The sequence below is a fragment of the Mandrillus leucophaeus genome, unplaced genomic scaffold (assembly GCF_000951045.1).
Source record: "Mandrillus leucophaeus isolate KB7577 unplaced genomic scaffold, Mleu.le_1.0 Scaffold249, whole genome shotgun sequence".
NCBI lineage: Eukaryota > Metazoa > Chordata > Mammalia > Primates > Cercopithecidae > Mandrillus > Mandrillus leucophaeus.
The window spans coordinates 1,967,114-1,993,820 of NW_012102576.1; the positions used below are offsets into that span (position 1 = coordinate 1,967,114).

At 35.4% G+C, this 26,707-nt stretch overlaps 2 protein-coding genes across 3 annotated transcripts; both read right to left on the reverse strand.

The window, feature by feature from the left end:
• Nucleotides 1–280: 280 nt before the first annotated feature.
• Nucleotides 281–11,692, reverse strand: LOC105542014 (killer cell lectin-like receptor 2). Its single transcript, XM_011983369.1, has 7 exons — nt 11,158–11,692; nt 9,675–9,841; nt 8,536–8,625; nt 7,336–7,575; nt 5,498–5,640; nt 3,939–4,045; nt 281–1,349 (listed from the first exon to the last, which is right to left on the reverse strand). The coding sequence occupies exons 2-7, from the start codon at nt 9,787–9,789 to the stop codon at nt 1,187–1,189; spliced, it is 858 nt and encodes a 285-aa protein (XP_011838759.1). The 5' UTR covers nt 9,790–9,841; nt 11,158–11,692; the 3' UTR covers nt 281–1,186.
• A 5,987-nt stretch (nt 11,693–17,679) lies between these two features.
• MAGOHB (mago-nashi homolog B (Drosophila)) lies at nt 17,680–25,293 on the reverse strand. 2 transcript variants are annotated; one of them, XM_011983370.1, is made up of 5 exons: nt 25,122–25,293; nt 22,261–22,319; nt 21,475–21,585; nt 19,504–19,586; nt 17,680–18,042 (listed from the first exon to the last, which is right to left on the reverse strand). In XM_011983370.1, exons 1-5 carry the CDS (start codon nt 25,213–25,215, stop codon nt 17,943–17,945), a joined length of 447 nt encoding a protein of 148 aa, XP_011838760.1. In that variant the 5' UTR covers nt 25,216–25,293; the 3' UTR covers nt 17,680–17,942. The 2 variants fall into 2 exon arrangements, with proteins under 2 accessions (XP_011838760.1, XP_011838761.1); XM_011983371.1 differs by having other exon boundaries at nt 25,167–25,264.
• Between the last annotated feature and the right edge of the window lie 1,414 nt (nt 25,294–26,707).

Below are 26,707 nucleotides of genomic sequence, written 5' to 3' on the forward strand. Positions count from 1 at the left end.
GAATGAAATACTGATACACAAAAGCATAGATAAAACTCAAAAACATGCTGAGTAAAAATAACCAGATACAGAAGAGTACATGAGGCATTAAATTCTAGACTAAGGTAAACTAATTTGTAGTGATAGAAAGCATATCACTAGTTGCCTGGGGCAAAGTGGGTGGGGAAGTACAGAAAGGAACTTTTAGAGATGATGAAAATATTATATATCTTGATTTCATACTGTGTAAGATACATATAGATAGATAGATGTTAAAAGTCATATTCTTCATGACTTAAAGTGAGTGCATTTTATTGCATGAAAAGTAAAACTCAATAAAGTTAATTTTTAAAATGTCAAGGTCAAGAGAAAGAAAGCCTAAAGAACTGTTTCAGATTAAAGGAGACTAAAGAGACATTACAATCAAATGCACTGCATTATCCTGAACATGGAGTTTTTAAAAATACATATAAATGACATTATTGGGACAACTGACAAAATTTGAACATGGATTACAGATTAGATCATCGTACTGTAATAATGCTAAATTTTCTGAGTTTGATAATTGCACTGTGATTATATAAAACAAAGTCCTTGATCTTGGAAAATATTTAGACAAAGGGGCATGAAGGCCTCAACTTATTATTAAGTGGAGGATAGAAAGAGAGACAAATATAAAGCAGAGCAAAATATAAACAACTAGTAAGTATGAGTAAAGATTATATAGAAGTTCCTTGTACTATTCTTGCAACTTTCAGTAAGTTTCAAGTTATATTTTATAGCAAAACAAACGTTTTAAAAGATGAGGTAACTTCTAGATGGGAAGAAAAAAATAACTATATTGTAGCTCACAACTGCTTATCAAAACCAGAAGATGCTGAAATAATTTATCCTATTGATAAGAAAAAGACCCAAGATATAATATCAGAGTTCTCTAACTGGTACTATAGGTAGTTCCAAGAATTTAGAAAGAATGAATAATTCCTCAGGGACATTAAAGGAAGGAATAACCACTCTCAAAAGATAAAATCTCCTCTTTTCCAGGAAGAAAGACGGCATCTGATCGTTAAAGTCATAGTCCAAAAGAATTTTCTTTTTCTTCCTGTTCATCTTTATTTTTTCAAGAATTAACTAAGTCCTGTAGTTAAAAGCAATGATTTATAATCACAAATTATTATAGGAAACAAAAAAAGAAAACATTCCATTTTCACCTTTTCTTCTTAGCGCACACTGAATCAGAGAAAATAGAGTCAGTTCTCTTCTCACAGATACAATTGTACTTTTGAATGCAATCAATAGTTGCCATTCTTGTTGAGGTCAAAAATGCACATTCTCCTCTCCCAGAAGAAGAACGCATTATTGTAGAATTACTGTAGAACAGAAAACATATGTAGCCAGCTGTTTAATTCCAAAGCTTACAGTTACATAAATCACGATTTTTTAAAATTCTGTTGCCTAAATGTCTAGAATATGGAAATGTTTATCATAACTTCATCACTAAAATATTTTCTTTTGTTCTTAGTCCATTAAATAGAATCATGACCTCTTAATCACACCCACAATCTCCCATTTTATTCCACACTGACAATTTTTGGTCAGAAGGCAAAAGTACCTTGCAGTATTGCAATGAAATTATGATATATTGCTTTCCTGTGCTAATTTTTTTTCAATAAAAGTGAGAGATTAAAAAGAAGGTGGCCAGGTACAGTGGCTCACACCTGTAGCCCCAGCACTTTGGAAGGGCGAAGTGGGCTCATCACTGGAGCCCAGGAGTTCAAGACCAGCCTGGGCAACATAGTGAGATCCCATCTCTACAAAAAATACAGAAATTACCAGATTATCAGGGTGTGGTGGCACATGCCTGCAGTCCTAGCTACTCAGGAGACTGAGCCGGGAGGTCGGGGCTACAGTGAGCTGAGATCATGCCACTGCACTCCAGCCTAGTGACAAAGTGAAATCCTGCCTCTAAAAACAATAAAAAAGAGAGAGAGAGAGAGGAATTGAATATGTGTAACATAGATAACCAGGGCTCATGTATATATATTGTAAGAAGAAAAGGGAAGAATTGGAATATAGTCAGAGATGAGATTGATTGTTTGTGTTCTGTCTCCTTTCCTCCCCTACCCTATAGCTAGGAGTTATTAGCTAATGACAATTCTTTGAAAAATATCTAAAGCATGACTTCTATTTTAGTAAAATGGTTGATTAAGTGAGTTCTTTAAAAACAATTTAAAATACTGAATAAAAAATGTTAAGCCTTCTTGAATAACTTCATAAACTGATAAGAAGCAGATTCATACTCAGGCTGAATATGAAGTAAAGTAAACCCACTGCAGAGAACAAGTGAAGCACTGAAGATAAGTTTTTCCCTTAATGGATGTAGTAGGCTGAAATGAATTCCACTCAAGATGGAGATTCTAAGTAGAAGATAAGCTACGTAGGACTGAGAACCCAAAGGGATATACGTTCAGTATAAACCACCTAGAATTGTCTTGAACCTTGGATCTAAGCAGAAAAGAAAACTGATAATCCAACTTAAGAATTCAAAATCAAAAAGCATCCCTCATATGTTTGCATTTGCTGTATTACTTAAGAAAGTTCAAATCTGCTACAGGAAAATAAAGAAACAGGTAAGGAAGATAAATGAAACCAAGTAGCTTGTAAGGCACAGGTAGAACTCACAAGATGTGTTAGGTGTGAACAGGTAAAATTAGTAACATATGAGGTGTTAGATATAGATACCGTAAATAAAGTATGTGTGCATTAAACATAGACAAAAAAAGAAGGGATCAAATAGACACTAAACATACACAAAATATACATGAAGCTCATACACACTCAACATTCATGAGGTCTTAAATTCACCACCCATTGGTGATTCCCATTCTGGTCTCTGCCCAAGAAACACAGATTGAATCCACAGCTGCTCATCAGGTTAACTGGAAACGTACAGCTGTGGCCAGGCTTACACATTCCTGTAAGACAGAATCTTCCTTGTAGAAAAACATGTGTGCTGGCCACAAAAACTTTGTCTGTTGGGTCCCCTTACTCACACCACAAGATGGCCCCATATCATCATCAGGGGAGGATGATGTCATATGAAGACTGCGTAACCCAAGATTCAGGTGATCCTTTCACCCTGCACCTCATCCCAAGTGAAACAACTTATCCTCTCTTTCCCTTTGCACTGTGCTATGGGTTTTACACTGGTTTAACCAACTGTGATTTGATGATCTTAATTGGGCCTGTAAGCCCTTCTGTTCTGTGACCTCTGGAATAGTGTGCCTGGGAGTGTGCTTGAAGAATATGATTACATCAAGGTAATTCCCTCTGCATGACATCTTTTGCAGGTTTGCAGTCCAGAATTACAATACTTGCAGAACCCACACTTAAAATTATAATAATTAAGATTTTTTAAAAGTCAGTGAACAGTTTAACCAGATTAGAACTAAATGTAAACCCAAGAGTTCACTAATAATGTCCCTCAAAATAGAAGGTCTATAGTGAAGGTGTATATACATATATATTACATGTTTTATATGCTATGTGTGTATAAACTAATCATATAAAGTAACTCGAAATAAATTTTTTGGATACTCAGGATACTCATTTGTGGTTGTGGGAGGGATCATTATGGCTGACTTATGGGATGGTCCAATCAGTTCATACCACCCACCTTCCTTTATGATTTTGTTTCATTTTATGTACCTCATAATACATATTTTGGGCATGTGTTTAGCATGACACTTTTAAAATTATTATTAATAACTCTTTATGGCCTTCTCTTCCTTTTCTACCTATACTTCCTAAAACACTCTTACTCATTGTTCTAATTGTTACTAAAGACTCCTGCTTAAAAATGAGTTAAACTGTGTGAAATGAGAAGAGATTCTCTTTAGACACAATCCTTTCACCCTCCCACACCAGTGTTATAGTTTGACTGCATTCCAGACACTTACATTCCAGGAGATGTGCCATTATCAATCCACTTCCACTTACTTTCCCTTTTATCATATGATAATCCAATCCAGTAATTATTTTCATAAATCTGAGATTGAATGAAGGCCTATAATAGAAACAAAACACATTAAGTGACTAAATTCCTATCTGTGTGATGAGTGAGAACAAGCACAGGTCAAGGGGCCGGCTGTTTCTATGGTCAGTACTCTGCTACTCTCCACATCATCCTTCATCCGTTCTCGCTAGAAAAACCTCTCTTCCCTAGATCCCTGCCTTTCCATTTCCCAAAGTCATTTCCCCCTCGTATTAATATATTATTCATTTATGTTAAAAAAAATGGCTGTCAGTATCACAGATTATTTAAAACATGGAAAGTTTCAAATCCAAATATCTACCAACAGGAAAGTTGTTAAATATTTTTATAATGCTTTATGAAACTATCCAAAATCACACTCCAGGAGAATACTTAGGATGTAGAAAATTGATCATCACTTAATCTTAAGTGAAGAAAGGAGTCCTCAGAACAAATCTATTAAAATAAAAAGGTGTGTGTATGATAGGGGTGCAGTAAAATCTTAAGCCCCATAAGAGGAAGCCTTGCTATAGTTCCACAGCTGGAATGGGTGAAGTATTTGAAAGTATTTACTATGTCTAAAATGTAATATATCCAAGTGACATATTACAGAATGTCTGACTAAATGACTAAATATATTTTAAAATATAAGTTTAAATGTAACTGTTTTACACTTGATATGAAATTATCATATGAAATTATTTCATAACTTGATATCATGAATTCTTTTATGCTATGATTTTAAACATTCACTAGATTTGCATATATATTTTCTGTTGTTTTCCTAAACAATGAATAAAGGTTTCAGGCTAATCTTTGCAAACATATCTCTATAAAAACATGTTTTGAGTATTTGGATAACTTTTATTAGTAACACTTTTTAAAAATTTTAAACACAATTTTTTAAAAATTCAATATTATTATATTCAATATTGTTATCACTATCATTCAATATTGTTACAATATGTCACTATATTTTCTCTTTTTACAATTCTGTTTTAAAGATACACATCTTGAGATAATATATAACAATGTTAAGTGAGTGTTACCTACGAATGCAATGAAAATCACTATTGAGGCAAATTGGTAAAGCTGTTATCACTTTTATGTTCCTCATTATTATCTCCATTTTGAAGATAGGCTCAGAGAGGTTAAATAAATACTAGAGGTCATCCATCTCCCTTTCTAAGGAGTCTGCAGTATAACCACTCATAGGGAGATGATTTGCAAAGACGCAAACAGCATCCTTAATAATAATGGTCATCACGATAGATAACATGTATTGAATATTTAGTAAGTAGCAGAATTATATGACCACTAGCAGGGAGTGTTTCCTGGGAGCCTCTTAACTATACCATTTTGCTCACACAACAGACACACAAAGACTAGCTAAGGTCTCTCATTCTGCACTCCAGTCTGTCTTCAATATCTTAGGTCCAACATTGAGAGACAGAGTCCAAGAGAATAAAAGTGAATGTAAAATACCAGTTCATCTTTGTCATCTATCTTCAAAAGAGATGATCTACAATGTTGACAAGTTTGTTTACATCCCTTCCAGTCTTTCTTCTGCATGGTAAAATAATAACAGTTTACTCCACAACAGGACCAGTGGTCTTCAGAGAATTTGCCTACAATATATTAGGTCAATCATCAAACTTCTTGTCATCTGGTATTCTGCTAACCAGAGCAATATGTTTCTCAGCCCTCCATAACTAAATAAAATCCCAATAGCAATCAATAATGATAATACGAGGTTCATCAAGATTCTGGAATACAAGAGATACCTTCACTCCCATGTCCAATGCAGCATTATTCACAATAGCCAAGCTATGGAAACAACCTAAATGTCCATTGATGGACGAATGGCTAAGGAAAATGTGTTATATACAAAAAACAGAATATTATTCAGCTTTTAAAAGAAGTAAGTCCTTCTGTATATGACAACATGGATGAACATTGAGGACATAATGCTAAGTGAAATAAGCCAGTCACAGAAGAACTAATACTTTATTATTCCAATTATATGAGGGATCTAAAATAGTTAAACTCACAGAAGCATATAATGGTGGTTGCCCAGGGTTGGAGGGAAGTGGAAATGAAGAGTTGTTCAATGGTATAAAGTTTCAGTCATGCAAGATGCCTAGGTTCTAGAGATCTGCTGTACAGCGTAGTGCCAATAGTTAATGATACTGTATCATACACTTAAAAACTTATTAAGAGGGTAGATCTCATGTTGTGACAAATACATAAATAAATAAAAAGACATGAGGAAACTTTTGGAGATGATGGATATATCTATTACTCTGATTGTGGTGATGGTTTCAGTTCTGTCCAAATTCATCAAATTGAAAACATTAAAAATATGCATTTTTGTATATCAATAATAATAAAATTGTCTAAAAATAACAAAACTGAATTAAGTTTTTAAAAAAGATTTTAGAATGTTTTCTAAATAAAAGAAAAAATTTTTTAAACTTTTTCTTTTCCTCATATATTTTATACCATACTAAATTTTTAAAATATTACTCAACCTTTAAAAATGGAGATGGTAAATTTCTACTAATTACCATGCCTAAATGAGATTAAATATACAAAAGTTCTTTGTAAACTCTAAATCCTAAACAAATATTTAGTAATTGTTGATTAACCAGGTCAATTAATTCCATCATTATGCAAGATAATAGAGTTTACTATATGAGATTTAATATTTTTATACCTTAGGTGCTTTTAATGGTATCATCACCCAGAGTTGCACAAACATTAACACTATGGCAAATCTTGCAGATGTGCAGGAGGGAGTACATATTGATCACAAATAGACCAAATATGTGAAATCAAGGCAGAATGGAAACACACATACGTGCATGACACACACAATTATCTTTATAACAGCACCCAAATAAAAGTCCTTGTGCCCATTTTAGTGCAAATATATTTTAACTGAAAACCTCCATATTCTATGTCAGCAAAAAGTGGAAGTCTTTAATTTGCTCACAGGACCGAAATGATCAGAATTTTCAGGGGAGTTTACATACTAGTTCACCTTTTGGGAGCAGTAATAATGTAAGACGTGCCAATGAGTTTTGGGAACTATAGGCTTTTACTAATCCAAACATGGATCCTGGAGTCCCAATTCTGTATTTGAAACAAGCAAACCTCCAAGATACCCACACTACATCTATAAGGCACAGACTAAAAGTTGCCCAGTGGACCTCAGAGATCACTAATAGATATCATAAGCCTGTTTGTTAGGCTTCAAGGATTATGGAGGGGAAGAAATAATGTAAAATCATGCAATCTTTCTTTCAAGATTTCCTTCGTACCTGTATTTTGCAAAAATTTTAAAACGATCTCATTTTCTCTATGACATCTGTTCTTTAGCATGAGGAGTGAATCCAGTTCCTTTTTCTGCAGAAAGCTGTCTTTTTTGAGAATGTCATATTTTAAAGTCTTATTTGTCAAAAGCTGCTCTTTTAAGTAGTTATCATTTTGCATGATGTACTTTTCACTACAGTTTCTTAGAATTTCCTGCTGTTCATGTTTTTCTTGAACACACTGAAAGACTAAAATTAATAGCATACATATAATACAAATAAGTACTCATAATAGTTAAATATTGAAATTTAAGACAAAGGAAAAAATTTTACTCTGACAACCATTAATCATTACTTTAATTAGTTATTACTTTAATTACTCATTTGACATTTAGAAAGTAATACCTCAACAAACTGACCATAAAAAGGGAAACATAAATTTCTCACCATTAGCAACTTAAGTGTAGGATAAATAAAATAAAATATCTGAATAAAATTATGAAGGTGACACCTTATTTCTCAGTTTAGTTCATTTTTAATAACACATCATTTATAAATAAGCACGAAAGTAAAAGTCAATTTGCCAACATTTAACCACATTTCTTCTGCATATGAAAATCTGAACTAAGAAACATGAAGGGATAGCACAATTATTATTGGAGCAGATAGAATATCCGCAGCAGAAAAGAGAGTAAGATCCAGATATGTAATTTTATCTGAATATAAAATATCAGTGATTTTTCTCTAAAGATATGAGGAATTCAAACAAAAGATAAAGCTTAAATTTAATATTATATAACAGCATATGCAGATTGTTTTACTAAACCATTTCGTCATTACATACTTTGAGAAATGTCAAGAGAAAGCCATAATTTCTTTTGAACAGTTGTCCCTCAAAGAATGTTTATCTCAGATTCACAATAATCAAACCCAAATGGCAGAATACATGTATTACTAAGTCCTCTATGAGAAGGAATATTACCATGTATTATACACAGTGAGACGGCTCATCACAGATTCAGGGTCAAGGTTAAGTACATTAAAAATGACACTGTGATATGCCCAGAAAAAAATCACCAACAAAGGCCAAAGCCACCTGGGACACTCTCTGATTACAGACGGGGAACAATGGATGGAGCATGGTTAATATCTGCACAATCAGGGGTTACTGCTGCTACTCAGACAAGAAAGCTGTATTTTACTACTCACTCTTTGTCACCAACACTGTGACTATCATCAGAAGAAATAAACAGAGGATCCCAAGAGTCACAGCAATGAGACGCCAGGGCACTGAAAACTCTTTAAATACAAAAATAAGGAAAACAATCACCAGGGGAAGAGCTCGGCTCACTACTAATCTTGACCTGAGAAACCATTTGAAACAAAGAGACAATCTTCTCTAAAACTTTGACAAAAATATATTACATAAGTATATTTAAATGTGTAATCTGGAAGTTACATGCATGCATTGTAGAAATCCCACACACAGGAATAGTTCTATAGGATTTAAAAAGTCCATCCCGCATAAAAGCACCAATAGCAGTAGACACAAAACATGTAGTAAAATCTAAGCTAACATGCATGCTCCTTCCTGTGATCACAACTAATCATGAAGAGAAAAGAAAAAGCAGTCAATAATGCTAAGAAATTAGTAGTCAAATAGTGGATATTCTGAAGCTGCAAATACGGATGGCTCCATCTTTGAGGGAGTTTCTAGAAATCAACTTTTCTTTCTTTTTCATCAATTCTGTTTTTCTCTAAACAATACTATAGCCTTTCGCTTTTGATATCCTCAGTGTCTGAAAGTTCTATCTCTGATTATATTAAAGCAGTAAAAGTTATTCTCATTGTAGAGTTTAACAATGATCATATTTGAAGGGAGAGAGAGAGCAATAGAAAAATTAGAATGCCCTTTTGATTCAAACATTGTTTCTGCGTCATTGCCATTAAGATTTGGTAAATACTTAAGGCACATAAAATACCTTCTATCTGCATAAAAATGTTGTTTTAACATTGATTTTTCATTTCTTACACACTCTCTTATACTTTTACGTCTCTAAGAAAACTTAAGGTTTTCTTCAGACTCTAGTCTGTCCTTTATTATCAAGGCCTCACAAATTCTTCTTGACTAGATTTAAATAAAAACATTCTAATAGCTTCTCAAATTTAAAAGAATTCACTCATTTCTCCATCCTCATAACTTAAAAAAAATACTTCTACTACTCTACCCCATTATAGTTTCTTATTACCAGCCAAAAACCAGAAGTACAGATAGGAATCTTTTTTCAAATGTCAAAAGTTTGACAATCCATAAGAAACAGGTGAATGTAGATGCTTAAAATGCATACCTTTGTCATCAGTTTTCCCAGGCCTTTGAGTATCATCATGCCTTAATCTATTCTGTGACTCTGAAGGAGACTGCAAAAATCTCAGGGTTGAATAAACCTCTCCCTGATCATTCATCTTTAGAGTACGAAGATAAGTTTTGCATTCAAATCCTGCAACAGGATGGCTTCTGTTGAAAGAAAAATTAAAATGTCAGCCAATAGGAACACACCAGGATTTGATGCTGAGAGATGTGTGTGTGTCTGTCTGTGTCTGTTGGTGTGTGTTTATTAACTAAGTGCCTAAAGCATGTAGAGTGAGCCTCATTTATAGAAGAAATGAAAAATCTTTCAACATTTTTGTTAAAGTCATTTATACTTCTAGTGATCACAGTCATAATAATTAGAAAATAGAGAAATGATGAGAAAAAAAATCTACCAATAGATTATTGTTCTATTCATCCAGCCAATTTTGCTCAAAATATTCAAAATACATATACAAATGTTGGGCAAAATTGATACCACCGTAAATCACTGACACACTTTAAAACTATCAGTTCAACAAAAAATCTAAATTCTGAAAAAATAAAAATAGCTTGGCTTTTAAAAACTTACATGTATTCTAACATACATACAAATATAACAAAGTTCTTGCATTCTTTTCAACCATACTTGACTCTACCAGAGTGCTTCCCAAAATGTATCACATATACCCTCTACAAAAGAATTATTTGAGGGTTAATATTGCAAATTGGTTAACATTCCAGATTCAGTGCCTTTTGCAAGATGTACTAAATAAAAATCACTTCGGTTGGAGCCCAGACAAATGTATTTTTAATCTCGAATTATTCCGTGTACATTAAAATTTTAGAAATAATCTTCCAGTATATTATATTGCCAGAGAAGCCTAAATGAAAATAAAAGTTGTCAACAGGCAGTCATTAATGTCCATAAAAGATTCAATTTATTAATAAATGTCAATATAGAAAAGAATAATTAAATAGCAAATGCCTAAAATTTACTTCTTATGTTAGTCAATATAAAAAGATGATACCCAAGAAACGAGAAATATGAAAAAACAAATTGCACATGTAACCATATTCTTTTCTAAATTTTTTTAATTTACAAAATCTTCTAACCCAGTCACATTTTTGCTAATTTCCTAAGAAAAATAAGTATTTTCCACTATAGAGTCATTCAAGATGGATAAAATATATAAATCGTTAGACTTAAGTAAAAAGTAATTAACCACTCAAATCTCTATTCTTTATTTTGATAACACAAAGCAAAAGTCATAGCATATTGAGAAAGAGAAAATAACTTTTTGTTAATGCTGAACTACAATTTCCTTCAGAGTAATGCAGCTGTAATAGAATCAGTAGCGAATGCTTTCCTGTCATTCCTGTTATAATGCTAAGTCATTTGTAATTAAATGCCATATTTCTAGAATTAGTAAGACTAAGGATAATCTGGTAGAAAGATCTGAGAAAATAAAAGCGGATATTACCTGTATCTGTGCTATGCAGTGGTGCAGGTGGAGAAAGCTGATTTCAAAATGAGGGAGAAGCTGGCCTTTCCAGTCCTGGATCCCTAAGGGGTTATAACATGAAAGGCAGAAATAAATTGTCTTCGAATGTTATTCTAACTCAAAATTTTCTGCCCCACCTCTTGACCAAAGTGGTAAGAGGAAATTGTATGATGAAAGCTGATACTGATGGGAAAGGAAAGATGGTCAAGAGCTGTAGATTCTCTATCTCAACTAACAACCACTTAGTACTCTTTGCAAAATAAAGTTCAAAATCAGTATTTGAGGGCTGAAAAGATAAAATTTTGTACACATCTTTGGAGAAAATAAAACTAATATCATTAACAAAAAACTAACATAGAGAAACTGCTGGTAAAAGAGATGACTAAAATGTCTACGTATAAAAATATAGACATAGATAAAAGAAGTGTAATGATTAAAATATTTAGCTCTTAGTTTAAATAATAGTCTCTCTGTTAGAAATGTTCTCCTATATATCACTATTTTTTTAAAAGTTCCTTTTTCTATCTATGTTTATTTCAGGTAAATGTATTTTTTAAAGTTACTTTAAAACATCCATAATTCCACTATAAAATTGTGGCATATATTCTTCCAGTTTTTTCTCTGTATGTTACATTTACTATCAAGGTTGGTATCATTCCTTACACAGTATTTTTGATTTATTATTTTCTAATAAATAATATGTATTCCATTATTTTAAAGAAATTCATCTGAAATGTTATTTTTAAAATATTACTCACAGGGACAAACCACCATTTATTTAGGCAATCCACTACTGTTGGATACTTAAATTGTTTTCAATTTTTTGCTGTTGTAAAATCTATTTGGTCTGTACTTTTGAATATTTTGTTAGGGAAACTTTTTAAGCATAAAATTAGATGTCAAAGGGTATATGTATTTAAAGAACTTTAATATATGTCACCAAATGCCCTCCAGAAAAGATGTTCCCATTGATATTCCATCAGTTGTATGTGAAAATGTTCACATTTGATTTTTTCAGAAAAAGATACTGGCAAATTATTTCTCTACTTGAAGTCTACGAAATCTCACTTCATAAATCTGTCCCTAAAACCTTCCCGCAAGGCCTCACATTTTCACCTATATTGAAAACTTTAAAAAATTAATTTTTATCACTCTACCATGAGGTGGACCCTGTCAGAATGTACTGAGATCTCTCATTGACTTTCACTTTTACTGGATTCAGTTTTTTTCAATCTTCTGATTACAGTTCTAGGAAACCAATTGAAATTGTTCTTCAAATCAGGTGATAGTGGTTAATAAGGAGTGTGGGCTAGAGAGGCACAGAGCAGCAGGGGAAATTGCTGATACAGGGACATGTAGTCCCTGAAGTCGGCCACATCATCATGTGCAGGCCGTCAGATGAAACATCTCCCAGAGGCTAATTTTACTCGATAATGAAGGTAAAGTTTCATGCGTGGAGTTTGGGCGCTTCAGGAATACTTGCTGCTGGGCATTTTCTTCTTTCCCTCCATCATGGATTGGTTTTGTCAATCCCAAATCAGAGTAAAGATGGTCCGTATTCCTTTATCTCAATGCCAAAAGAATAAATAAAGGAAGTTAGTTCTGTGAGAAAAGATAGGAAGTGGGTGATGGAGGCAGGGGCTGGGGTGTAGTAATAGCGGATGTTGAAAAGGTGACAGAGATACTGTCATGTATTGGAGTACCTCTTGTGCATAGAACCATATTAAAACCTCCCAACATTTACAAGTGTTTATTATTGTCCCTGTTTCACAAATGAGGAAACTAAAGTGAAGAAGTTCATTGACTTGCATAAGGAAACGTTATTGCTAATTCTTCATTCCTGTTTAAAATCAGGCCTGACTGAAGACAGAGCACAATGGACCATGAATCCAGAAGGACCTAGGCTTCCAACAAGGTCTTGCCACAAAGTATGAATCCTGGAACCAGGAAAATCTGGCTTGAAATGCTGGCCCCTAGCTCCCATATGTGACTTCAGGGAAGTCACTTCATTTCTCTAAGTCCTGTATTCACCATAGTAAAATAGTGAATTTTTTGGCCATCCAAGGTTGCTGTGAGGGTTAAATGAGATAAGATCCATCTCAAAGTGTCTAACTACAACCTGGCATGTATACGGTAGGCTCTCATAAATGTTAAAAATTGTTACTTGAAGTCCAAGATTCAAGTCGTTCTTATCTATAAAATTTGAATAAGTCACCCAAATTCTCAAGCCTCACTTTTCTCATAGGTTCAATAAAAGTATCACACGCTTCACAGGCTAGGACTAATAAACGTTAGCACTAGAGACAGGATTTCTTACACTTCAAAATAAGTAACTGTTTTCTTGTTTTTCTTCCCCTAAGGTTGTAATAGGGGAAACACCAGGACCGCAGTCGAGAAATCCTGACATATCATACTGAGCCAGGTTCTCCATCCTGCTATGAGGCTTGGAGTACCAGTGCCACCATTGCTCCAGAGAAACCATTCTGTGGCTGCATATCTTACTGCCCCATGCAGATAGATACTGGTGATGTTGAGGCATTTTTCTGTTTTGATTTACATCCATATAGCTGGAGAAAAGATGAATAGTTCTCAGGATGGAGACTAGACAAGTGCAGAGCACCCTTTTTTATACTTTTTACGTATTGTCTCTCTAACATAATATAAAGTCCATAAGTCTGTCTTTTTCATTATTGAAACTGCAGCACATGTAAGAGGTATGATGCCTACAAGTGCACTTGATGAACAAAGTGGATCAAGTTAAAAGGAATTGACTATAAAATCTAGATTTGTTCATAGTTTTGAAAAGAGGCAGAATGAAACTGATGATGGGAAAGTCAAATTTGCTAGCTGCTCCTTCTGTATTCTCTTCATTACCAAGCTCTGAATTGCTGGAAAAGGCAAATTTCTCCTTTAAAGGAAAACACAATCAGCACCAGAAGATAACAGTAACTTCAAATGGGATTGAAACTCCCTACTTGGCCTTTTGATTAAAGAGGCACAAAGTTGGAAGTATTAAACCTTATCACAACCAGTTAATAAAACAGAAAGAAGAGAAATGTGAGAGTTTTGAATGTTCTGGTACTTTGTGTTCCAAATTCACTTTTGTGCAAAACATGCACGTAACACACAAATATGAATATATGAAGTATTAATTTGCTTATTTTCTGGCTCCTTTCCTGCAAAAGCCTTTTTTATTTGGGAAACCACACATTTTACTCACTCCTTTCTGACCATACTGTTAGCTAGAAGCTTAGCACACAGCTTCTAGTCACACCTTCAAACCTTCAGGTCACACTGTCAAACCTCAATGGTTTATCACTTCACAGCAGCACCCTGTTCTTCCTGCCCCAGACTAAAATGAAGGATGTCTGGAAAAACCCCTAGCATGCAGGGAAGATGGTCTGAATCACTTCATTGGGAGGACTAACCTCACCCAGACAAGTTCTCATCTCCTTTTTTTATTTGTTCTAATGCCTAACTTTTATCCCACTGCATGACACTGAATTTCCTGGCTCTTACAGTAAAGAAAAAAAGAGGCCGAAGCAGGTGGATCATGAGGTCAGGAGATCGAGACCATCCTGGCTAACACGGTGAAACCCCGTCTCTACTAAAAAAAATACAAAAAATTAGCCAAGCGTGGTGGCGGGCGCCTGTAGTCCCAGCTACTCAGGAGGCTGAGGCAGGAGAATGGCGTGAACCCAGGAGGCAGAGCTTGCAGTGAGCTGAGATCACGCCACTGCACTCCAGCCTGGGCGACAGAGCGAGACTCCATCCCCAAAAAAAAAAAAAAAAAAAAATCTCTCGCTTGAGATTTTGTTTCCCTAATCACCCTTTTTGTCCTTCTTGTCTTTACAGTAAAATATATTCAAATGCTCTAAGTTTAAAATACATTGTCCCAACAGGACCTCTAGTAACCGATCAAACAGTAACCATCCTTCCTCTTATTTCTGAGAAACCAAACAAGAGGGCCACCTCAGGAACTAAGTTAACCATGATGACATAAGGGCAAAAAAAGGATTCCCAATGGCAATTTAAGGGAAAATAGTTAAGCTGATCTGTAATTAAGACTTCTGATTCTTAAATCAGTATTCTCTCCACCACATCACACAGTTCAAATTAGGACAATGTAGTCCAGAGATTTTGAGTGGTAGTTATCCAACTTTACGGTTCATCATATGGAAGTCAGCCAAGGCAGATTCTGAACTCACCCTCAAATCTTTCATTTATCTTTGTTATCTTTATTAAATTTTTAAAATTTTCTATTCTACTTCATTATCCATTCATGCTAAGAATCCAGTTATTAATGAAAGGGGTCAGTGGTTAAACTTACAGCACAGTTCATGCTCACAGGTTCACACATTTCGAATCAAAACAAAGTAGTCTAACAATAGAATATATAAATCATCTCAGTTACATTTATGTTTACATTAAAAATATCCACACAAATAGACTCAGCCTGATACCAATTCCTGATACCAATACCTATACCCAAGATAAATAATCTAAAGGCAAATAATCTAAAGACAGAGCAAGACAGCAACCAATTCAACAAACTTAAAAACACCTACTATATGGAAAAGACTGTGCTGGGGTTCTGCACCATCTCATGAATAGGGAAGAGGTGGGATGAGGTGCAGAAACAGTACTTGCATTATTTCAAGTGGTCTCTTTATTAAGGAAGGAGGTAAAAGGAACATAACCTGAGTGCAATAAAAATCTAGTTTCATATAAAACTAGTACTATACAAAATTCAGTTTATAATGATCACTGTCCATCAGCAGCTTACGATCAAATAAAAGACAGATCAAAGTATAAGAAAATTGTAGACGATAATATTTTCCTAATGACCTAGTCTCCCATCTTGGTTTAAATATGAGAAATTCTAGTAGATAGTAGGGATAGAGCTAAATAGCCAAAACATAAGGAAGTTAGAGAATGGGGACAAAGACTTAAAGATTTTTTAATATAAGCACGATTTCTCCTCAACCTTGTTCAGTTTTGAATGGATCAGCTTATTCAACAGGAGCCAGAGAATGAAGGTTATTTTGAGGAACAACCAAACACTGCGGGCCCACTGGAAGTTCAAAAGGCGATTGTTCCTCTTTCTTCTTGAGGTTGACATCTAAATGCAAGAAAATTATAAGACGATTTCATACTGCACAATCATCATGGTCTACAACTGGAACAGAAATATTTCACTTACAAAAGACCTGAAGATGATGGTGTACTTGCATAATGAAGTGGAAATCATTTGACTTTCCACGGCAAACCTGAAGACAATGGGCATGCATTTTGAGGAGTGAAAAGGACCATCTAGTGCTCCATGGCAAACAGGTTACCAAGCCATGCTCTAGAGTTATACTGTCCAAAGGGTAGCCACTAGACGCATGTGGCTATCTAAATTTAATCAAAATTAAGTAGCACTACAAAAAAAAATAAAATAAAATAGCTTACTGGCAGCAATTACACCAGTTAAGTGAAAAACTAAGATTTATTATAAGAGATATTACAGTAAAAAAGATGTTAAGTATAGAATCTAGGTTGGCATATAGGTGTTCACTTTACAATTGTCAAGAGTTTTGTTTTATCCTTTTCACGTTAGAAAAAAAAAATTGTTTAAATAACACCGTAAGTTCAGTTATACGAGGCACACCTCAAGTAATCAGTAGCCTCGTTTGGCCAGTGGCTACCCTACTGGACTGCACATAGAACATTTCCATTATTGCAAAAAAGTTATTAGACAGCCCAACTCTAGAGCCTAGCTGCTCAGGAGTCCTCGCAAGCCTTCAGAAACTAATTATTCCACCCAAAAGTCAGTGCTAACTTGTTCCTAGGGCAAGTGGATTATAACTACTGAAACAGTATAACTTTTAAAGAGTGGAGGTTCCATGGAAGAATAAAAGGAAACAAGGGACATGGTTACTAAAAGTAACGAAAGAGGAAATCTATTAGAAAGAGGTTGAAAGGAACTGGGAAACTTAAGTGAGACCCGTGGTCAATAGGAGTTAAAATATTTCTGTCCATTCATACGCACATGTACGTTTGTCTAAATGTTTAACAATTTATAAAGCTGAAAACTCATTTAGTTCCTCTCCTCCCCTACACACCAAATACATTGTGAAATAAGGAACAAGGACATAATCGAAGATATGCCTAACATGGGGTAGACTTCACTTTCGTAACACTTTAGGACATCACTGCTTATAATTGAAAATATTTAAATGTGAATAATTCCTGAGGGGTTTGTGATAACTGTAAAAAAAACAAAAAAACAAAAAACAAAAAACAGACCTTCTGTAAGCCCCCAAAAATTAAACCCAATCATGTATGAAGGAAATAAGGGAAGATCTACAATTGCCTTTCATGGATGGGAATATGGCTACATATTTCCACCTAAAGTATCTTCTGTCACAGGATATACCTACCAGAACAATTTCTTATTATCTCTAAAGTGAATTAGAGACATAGCCTCCTAGAGAAAACAAAAAACTACTCTGCAACCAGGATTTGGTATGTTTTATTAGAGCAAATTTTTAACAAAAGGTGGCTTTTATTTACAGAATTTAATATGTGTGGGGACTGTCCAACCCATGTGGACTCAAGTAAAGATAACCATTAAGCTGGCTAATGTATTTTCTTATTTTCAGTTTACATACAAATTTTTTTTTGTTTGCTTCACATTCATAAAAACCCCAATATTGTAAATGACAAATAACCCCTCCCATCCCTTAATTAAATATACAAACAGCTTGAAAACATACAATTTAAATTGGTTTAATCTTGAAGTGTAATCCAATAAGACTGAAAACTAAACATTTCAAGTCTTGTACCAAATAGTAAAATACTCGAAGACCTTCAGGATCCCTAAAATTTAAAAAGGTAAAAGTTACTTTTTCTTCCTAGGATAAAACAATTCTTTAAATTCCTAAAATAAAACAAAATTAAAATCTTTTAACAATTAAGTTAACAATATTTAGGAGAAGGGAAGGATTTTGCCAACAACTAGAGCATAAAATGAATATCTTTTCTATAAGAAAAAAATAGTTTCTTCATCAGTATTCATTTTAGTATTTAAAGATTCATCTCCTTATGAATGTCATAACCGCATCAAAAAAATGTCTAATAAAGCAGAAAAAATAATACCGTAATGCCACCATTTCATAGAATAACTGTGAACGTTTTGATGTTTCTCTATTTTATAATAACTAAAATCATTCCCTGTGCCCCTTTTTACATTGCTTTCCCCACAGCATTAAAAAAAAAATTCCCTAGTAATTTTTAATTAATTTAATAATTCTCTCCCTGTTAGACAACGAGGTTAATTTCCTATTATTAATAATACTTCAATAAGCATCTTCATGCATAATAAAGCTTTTCCAATATTTAGGAGTAGTTCCATAGAAGAGATGCTCAGAAATGAAATTACTAGGCCAAAGGTGAATGAAAAATGTCAATGGTTTTTGATGCATATTACCAAACTGCTTTCCAAAAACCACTACCAATTTATAATCCCAGTAGGGTATCAATTTCACATCCTCACCAAATGTAGGAAAAGAAATTTCATAGTTTAAAAGCATCCAGTTGGTCTCTGTGAACACAGACTTTTGTGTCCAATAGTCATTACGCATTCATTCCTTTCTCCTTTCCTCTAATAAACATTTATTGAAAGCATCTATTATGTGCAGGGCACTATGCTAACTTTGTGGATACAGCAAGGTTCTCATGGAGCTTACTTAAAGCAGACAAATAGGTTATTATAATTTAGAGTGACAGAAAAAGGGAAGAGCACTATGGGACACTTTGAGGGGAATGGGCACAAATAAGTGGCTTGGATCAGACCAAGAAAATGGGATGTACTACAAAACCCTGGGGCGGAGGAGAGATCGATCTTGGGAAGACATTGGTAGTAAAGGATACTTAGGCTAGACTGGATTTTTTCCATCTTTTTCCCAAGTATTGAGCCCAAGGAGGAAAGTGAGATGACATGGACCTAATGAGGCTGATATAATCCAATAAGGACTTCTTTTCTTTGGATTTTCTGATACTATATCCACATTTTTATACAAAATAGCTAATACAATTTGGGCATTATTATATACAGCTGTTGGATTAAAATTTTTTGGACAATCGATGAAATACTCTGCTAACTTCTACTAAGAGACAAGATAGTAAACCTTTAATGACATAAAAATCAGAATTACATCTGCATAATAAACTGATAGGAGGCCACTGAAATTATCTTGGCTAACAAACTGACTATACTATAGTTCTAAAATGAGCCTCTCTAATAACGACAACTTGGCCAAAATGCTTTAACATACTTACTTTGACTGGTTTACGTCAATAAGAGAACCTATTTTTGATGTGGTAAATGATATGTGCTCATCTCCAATTACAATTTCAAGCTCCTAAAAAAAAAATAGCAGAAAAATGTAGTTAATATAAAAATCTATCCCAGAGATATCTGTATTCTTGCTACAAATGGATCCCAATTTTAGTTGCAAGTTTTCTAGCAGTCAACGGGGGGTGGGGGGGTGGGGGGAAAGAAACTTGGTATATTAGATATAAACTATATCCTTAAAATAAAAACTGCTCACGAGTACTACCCCCAAGTTTAGGACCAACAAAGAATTGCTTTCCAGAAACATAAAGAAGACACTATGAAACAAAATGACAAAGAAATATTTCTTACAATGTCAGTAAAAACTGAAGATGTCACTTTGAAGCACATGTTAGAAAAATGATAGGAGTATAAGACCATTTTTAATATGACAAATACATATTTTTTCTTTCTGGAAGATTCTACAAATAAAATGTATAATATTAATAACCACCACCACCAGTTTAGCACCTACTGTATGTCAGGCTCTAGTGCTGGGGACTTTATACTCTCTCTAATCTTGAAAATACCCTTATTAACCTATTTTACAAATGTGTAATTCAAAACTCATAAAGCAGAAGAAAACACTTGTTGATATTTATAACCACTAATGAGGATGGTACTTATATTTGATCCCAAGACTGTAAGACTTCAAAACTAAAACTCCACAAAATAACTAAAATTAAGAACTAGTTTAAAAAAAAAAAAACCATACTGTAGATGTTCCTAGTGTGCTGTCATTACTGTATAGATTTTTCCCTATATTGTTTATCTGCAGGCCTAAAACCAGTAATTAAGAAGCTGTATCTGTAATGAATTTTCAAGTTAACAGACACTATTGAAGACAATCCTAGCTATTTAACCAGAGGCCTAATTATGCAGTTTATGACACCCACCAAATGGAGAATTAGCTAAGATGCTCTAACAGCCATAAAACCTTTGATCTGATACAAAAGGCAATTTCTGAAGCATGCCTACTCCTCCCCACTAACCAAAACCCATGAACACATCCTTAAGCAAGTAGATAAAATACTAGGCTCTCCCTGAGTCTAAATGATATAAAAGGTTAGCTGCTGTGGTTTGCTTTTTAGTACATCTGTATATCTGCATAAAACAAACTGAGGCCTAAATTTGCTTTTTAAAAGTGATACCATGCTTAAAATAAATACTGTTAACTATTACCTTTGCTCTTCTAAACAATGTTTCTTTAAACAGAAGAGTTAAGTTACTCCTACAGAGTGTCAGCATGTGTTAGATCTCTCCACATTTTCTTCTACTCAAAGAAGGTGATATAAAGTACAATCCTCAGGGATACACAAAAGTGAAATTAAATGTTTCTTCCTTCCAGGGGTTGTATCTCATTTCTCCAAGAGCTGAAAAGACCCAATTCAGAAACCAAACTTTCTTTTTACAGAGTGAAATTAGGCCTTCAGAGTTCTTCAGAAGCCTTTTGAGAAACATCAAGTATTCTGAAGGAATATGAGAGGCAAATGCAATCATAAGTTTTAACAAAGAAACCACCAATCAAGTCTCTCTCTGGGGTATAGGGATGCAAATAAGAATTTTAAAAGTTATGATTTGGCAAAAGTAAATTTTACATAGTCATATTCTTAATAAAAGTGGTTAACACACAACAGAAATTATTCATAACACTGCACTGTGAAAGCATCCTAATGTTGGCTAGGGTGACTACAGAGAAAGATATCTAAATTTAGAGCTATGCACTGACTCCTTCACTACTAGGAGGTAGCACAGAAAAACGGAACTAAAAGACAAAATTAAAGAGAATTTACCAGGTGTCTATTAAATGGAAAGCCAAAGAATCAACTTAGACTCATTCAAAATAAATAAGGGGAATCATAATAGTATTGTCAATTTTTATTATTTATGCACTTAAAGAATCACTAAATACAAACCTGTCGGCCAACCCTATCAGGGGGAGGCCACAAAGCATCATCTTCTTTTGTAATTTCACTGTCATCAATAATTCTCTTCAGTTCTTCCATTACACTCTTGTGCACATAAGCCTAAAAATTAATCATAATAAAATTGGATAATGTCCACCTATGTCACCCCTCAACTCAGAAAGAAATAAGAGTTACAAACTCTGAATATTCAAATAGAAGAATATAGAAAAATTTAATTGATTCCAAAAGTAGAGAATGAGAGAGAATCATTTATCCTTGTTATATTACTTTTCTTCATCTCTTGCCCTTTCCTCTCACATTTATTTTTCCCTCTTCTCATCATTACCCGTCTCTGAAACACTGTATTCTGCCTTTGTAACATTAAGATCCAAATACCCCCAAGTGGTTAGATCACAAGATCTATAAGGTGAACAGTAATAAATGCAAGTACACTGAAGCAGGAGAATCGCTTGAGCCTGGGAGGCAGAGGATGCACTGAGCTGAGATCACGCCACTGCACTGCAGCTTGGGCAACAGAGCGAGACTCTGTCTCAAAAAATAAAAATAAAAATAAATAAATAAATGCAAGTGTAGTTCACAACAAGGTTAGTTCTCTGAACCTTCTCATTCCTATGGATGCAACCATTGTATCTAATTTAAATGGCAACTCTTTCAATCTGTAAATTGCCTTCTTCTTTACAATATAGCCTTAGATGTACTTTTGTAAATTCAACATAGACTTGAAGAAAATGGGATAAATGCAAAAAAAAAAAAAGGCATTCGAATAGAACTTACCTCTTTTCTGATCATGACATCATTTTTGTAATTGCTGTTGTTGGCATATCTAAGCTTTCCTGTGGGAAATGGAAAAAAATCAATTTACAATAGCAAAAACTGCTAAAAAAAATTAATGACATCATATACAATTTTAAAGGTAAAGACCATTTTATACTACTACTTTTATTAATATTTCCTCCCTCCTTGTGTAAAATCATTGTTAGACATGTAGACAATAAATATTTGCTGGTTAAGTTTGCTGAAGTTGAAGCTAGCCAAATATTTAAATAGCCCATGCCTACAACATATAGATATAGGGTCATTTTTACGGCCTATTTTCTTAAGCTACATCATGAACTAGAAAGAGAATCTGCAAAAGGCACTAACATTCAAGTTTGTTATATGTATGTATTGGTGTTAAGTGCGTTACACAGAGAATTTAATCTAATCTGCAAAACAATCCTAAAAATCAGGTTTTATTCTCTCACCTATTCATAAGAGAGAAAACAAAGTTAAGTAACTTAAACATGGGAGATTCAGACCTAGATCTACTTTCTTTTAATACTCAGGCTTTCTCCACTACAAAAAAAAGTTCCTTTTTTTCCTTCAAATGTATGCATACATATTGTAGACATTTTAGAATTATGACTAAGAAGGATACAAATGATGCTTCTGGATCGAAGTTGATGAGTTTGTTAGCTAGTTTATATTTAATTTTAATCCATCATGATTTGTGTATTATCTGACGTATGCTTCCCCTTATGGCTAGTCAGTTGCCCCGACACAGTTATAATGTGCAGCAGCTACTCTAAAATGATAAAAATGCCAGTCTTTGATGGCTTGGCGCCAGGCACAGTGGCTCACGCCTGTAATCCCAGCACTTCGGGAGGCCGAGACAGGTGGACTACCTGAGGTTAGCAGTTCGAGACCAGTCTGGCCAATATGGAGAAACCCATCTCTACTAAAAATACGAAAAAGTAGCCGGGCGTGGTGGCACATGCCTGCAATCCCAGCTACTCGGGAGGCTGAGGCAGGAGAATCGCTTCAATCCAGGAGGCAGAGGTTGCGGTGAGCTGAGATCGCACCACTGCACTGCAGCCTGGGTGACAGAGCAACACTCCGTGTCAAAAAAAAGAAAGAAAGAAAAGAAAGAAAAAAAGAAAAGAAAAAGAGAAAGAGAGAAAGAGAGAAGGAAAGAAAGAGGAAGGAAGGAAGGAAGGAAGGAAGGAAGGAAGGAAGGAAGGAGAAAGACAGGCAGGCAAGTCTTCGGGAGACTCAATATTACCAATAGAAGAAGTATGTGTAACAGTGAGTGGCAGATACATTGATTAGAACCACTGTTCTAGCATAAAACTTCCCTGATAATATTCAGGTGCTTAATTTATGTGACCTGCTAAAAGTGAGAGACAAGCTTGACAGTGTTCACAGGCAGAGGAACTGAAAATAATACTACATAAAGAATAGATGAATTCAGGTAAATTTAGCTGAATTTATGGGGAGAGTAAGGTCGAATACAGTGATTAAGGTTTCTAAATAATTGCAGGGCTGGCACGGTGGCTCATGCGTGTAATCCCAGGACTTCGGGCGGCTGAGGCTGGTGAATCTCTTGACCTGAGGGGTTTGAGGACAGCCTGGGCAACATGCGGAAGCCCATCTCTACAATAACAACAACAACAACAACAAAGGAGCTGGGCGAGGTGGCACTGGCCTGTATTTCCAGCACCTCAGGAGGCTGAGGTGAGGGATCACTTGAGCTTGGGAGGCGGAGGTTGCAGTGAGCTGAGATCGTGCCACTGCACTCAGATCTGGGTGACAGAGTGAGACTCTGTTTCAAAGTAATAATTGCAGGACTGTAGTTCACGTGAGTTCTGCCTGAAATGCTTGATACTCTTCTCCTTTCCTAATATACGTTTCTCCTCTAATTTTTTATTCTTGCTCTCACAGAACATTGTCCAAAGCCTGCTTATAGGACTTAATATACCTACTGCTTTATAGTTAAATGTCTGTGTCCCCACCAAGACAAATCTCTTTGAGTTAAATTTGTCTTACTCATTAGTGTACCTTCAAATTTTGTATTTGCTTGTTGCCCAGCAAAAAACGTGCATTTAAAAAAAACCAAAACATATATATCCAAATGAACTTTCTTGTTGCAGGTAGGCAGGACCAATGTAACATTCTCTAATAGCGCTGTCAGAAAACAAATTGTTGCACGCTACTGGGGTAGCAGTTTCACCTCGTCCTCTGCTCTCACTGCTCTGGAAGTCTGTTTTTTTCTCTCAAAGGCCAAGTCTCTCATTTCGAGACTCATCTCAAGAGTGTCTTCCTCTAGGAAGATTTTCCTGACTCCCTCCTGTGGAACTTTACATCTCCCCTCTTTTGGTACTCTTCATGCGTCCTGTGGTGAACAATTATACGTAGACACCTAAAACATATTATTATTCTCATTTGTTAACACGTCGGGCTCCTCCCCTTCAAAGAACACACACAGCCTGAATGAAGAAAAGGTACTGGTCACCACAAGATTTTATTCATCCATTGGACCACCCGCTGATGGGGGTGTTTTCAAAAAAGTGCTAGCATTTTTAATCAGGGCGACAATCTACCGAGTCCCTTCTGGTGCACTGTTACAGAATTCTGATTACTGTAAGTTCGACTTTTCAGTTTGCGACAGGATTAGCTTTAATTTATTGCAATTAGTTCTCTTTCATTTATAAAACCAACTTAGGCCTCCTCTGTTCTTAAGCTCCTATTTTCTTCGAGGGAAGCAGTGGCCTCCGCCCCCTGTACCCTCCACACCACCCGGCCTCCCCTCGCCTCCTCCACGGCCTCTCGGTCTCGCTCCCCTTTCCCAGCACCGCGTGCCGTGGGCCTCTTCTCACCGTCCGGCCGAAATTCGAACTCCAGAAACTCGTGCCCAAACTTGCCCTTGTGCCCTACGTAGTAGCGCAGGTAGAAATCGCTAGCCATAGCCATTTTTGTCCCCGGGAAGCCCGCCGAAAACCCAGCCAACGTGTCCCCCGGCGCCTTGTAGTCACGTCATCGCGCGGAATAAGTACGTCACCACAGGCGCTTCTCTTCCGCCTGCCGTGCAGCCCTGGACTAAAGCGTGAAAGCCGAGTCTCGCGTGAGAGGCCGGTTGGTGCTGAAGGGAGAGTCGCATACCGTGACTTTCTCTTTACTAGGATTGGAGGCACATTATTTTCAAAATAAAGATTACATTATATTAGCAAGTATTAGAAATGTGAGCATATGATAGTATTTTTTATCGACTTAGAGCTAAAGGTTTGCAAGTGGCTTTTACTTTTCTGGTCTCCCAGTCCTCGGGGCGTTTGTGAGGTGGGTGTGGCTCTATTCCCCCTTTAACTGGGAGCTAAATAAAGATAAAGCTTAGAATAGAGATGGCAGACCGGGAATATAAACCATTTTTCTTACTTGATTTCGAACAGGGTGCTTTCCCCTTTGAATAACGATTGGTAGTTGCCCCGGACCTATAAGCCTATAATAATAGAGACAAAGTCAAAGGAATCCATCACAGCAAAGAACTTAAGAGATCTCATTTGATCTCTCAAGAATTCTGTGAGCTTGGCAATGTAGATTGCTGTATATGCCTTAGGCTGAAGAACAAACAGGCTTAGAGATAGTCACTAGCCCGAGGTTAGGTAGCTGTAAGTGTTGGGATTGAATCCCAGGTCTTCTCACCACCACTTTCTACTAAAAATCACTGACGGTGATTTCAGTGGGACAAAACTGGCTTAAAGTCTTAAAACACACACCCCCTACGCCTGAAAAACCCTGACTGTCACCGTGCTGTTTTTTAACAGCAGAACTTCTGTGGTTCTTAATTCATTCAGTAAGGGTTAACTTTTAGTAGCCTGTGGAGTTTTGGCAATTTGACTTAAGATACAACAATGGTTGAGCCCATTACTGTTTCTCGCCAGATATAATTAAATTGGAGGAATGAAAGAATGCTCCATTATGGCATAGTTTTTAAGGTAAGGGAAAGACTTTTACACAAAGTCTGCTTTTTAAATATTATTGATCACCCTTTTGTTATCAACACACAGAGTAATCCTCTCTGTCAGTTGACAACCTTCAGTGATTTTTGTAGAAAGTGGTGGTGAGAAGACCTGGGATTCAATCCCAACACTTACAGCTACCTAACCTGGGGCAAGTGACTCTCTCTAAGCCTGTTTATTCATCAGCCTAAGGCATATACAGCAATCTACATTGCCAAGCTCACAGAATTCTTGAGAGATCAAATGAGATATGTAAAATAAGCTTTAAATTTTATAAAACGTTAGTTTTAACAAACATTTCCTATGTGACAGTTTGAAACTAGAAATAAAAAGGCATTTGCACTGGTAGTCTAGAAAAGAAAGCAAACTTGTAAGGCAAATATCGGCACAATGGAGCAATTACTATAATTAAGAATGTATGTACCATTCTGGCCAACATGGTGAAACCC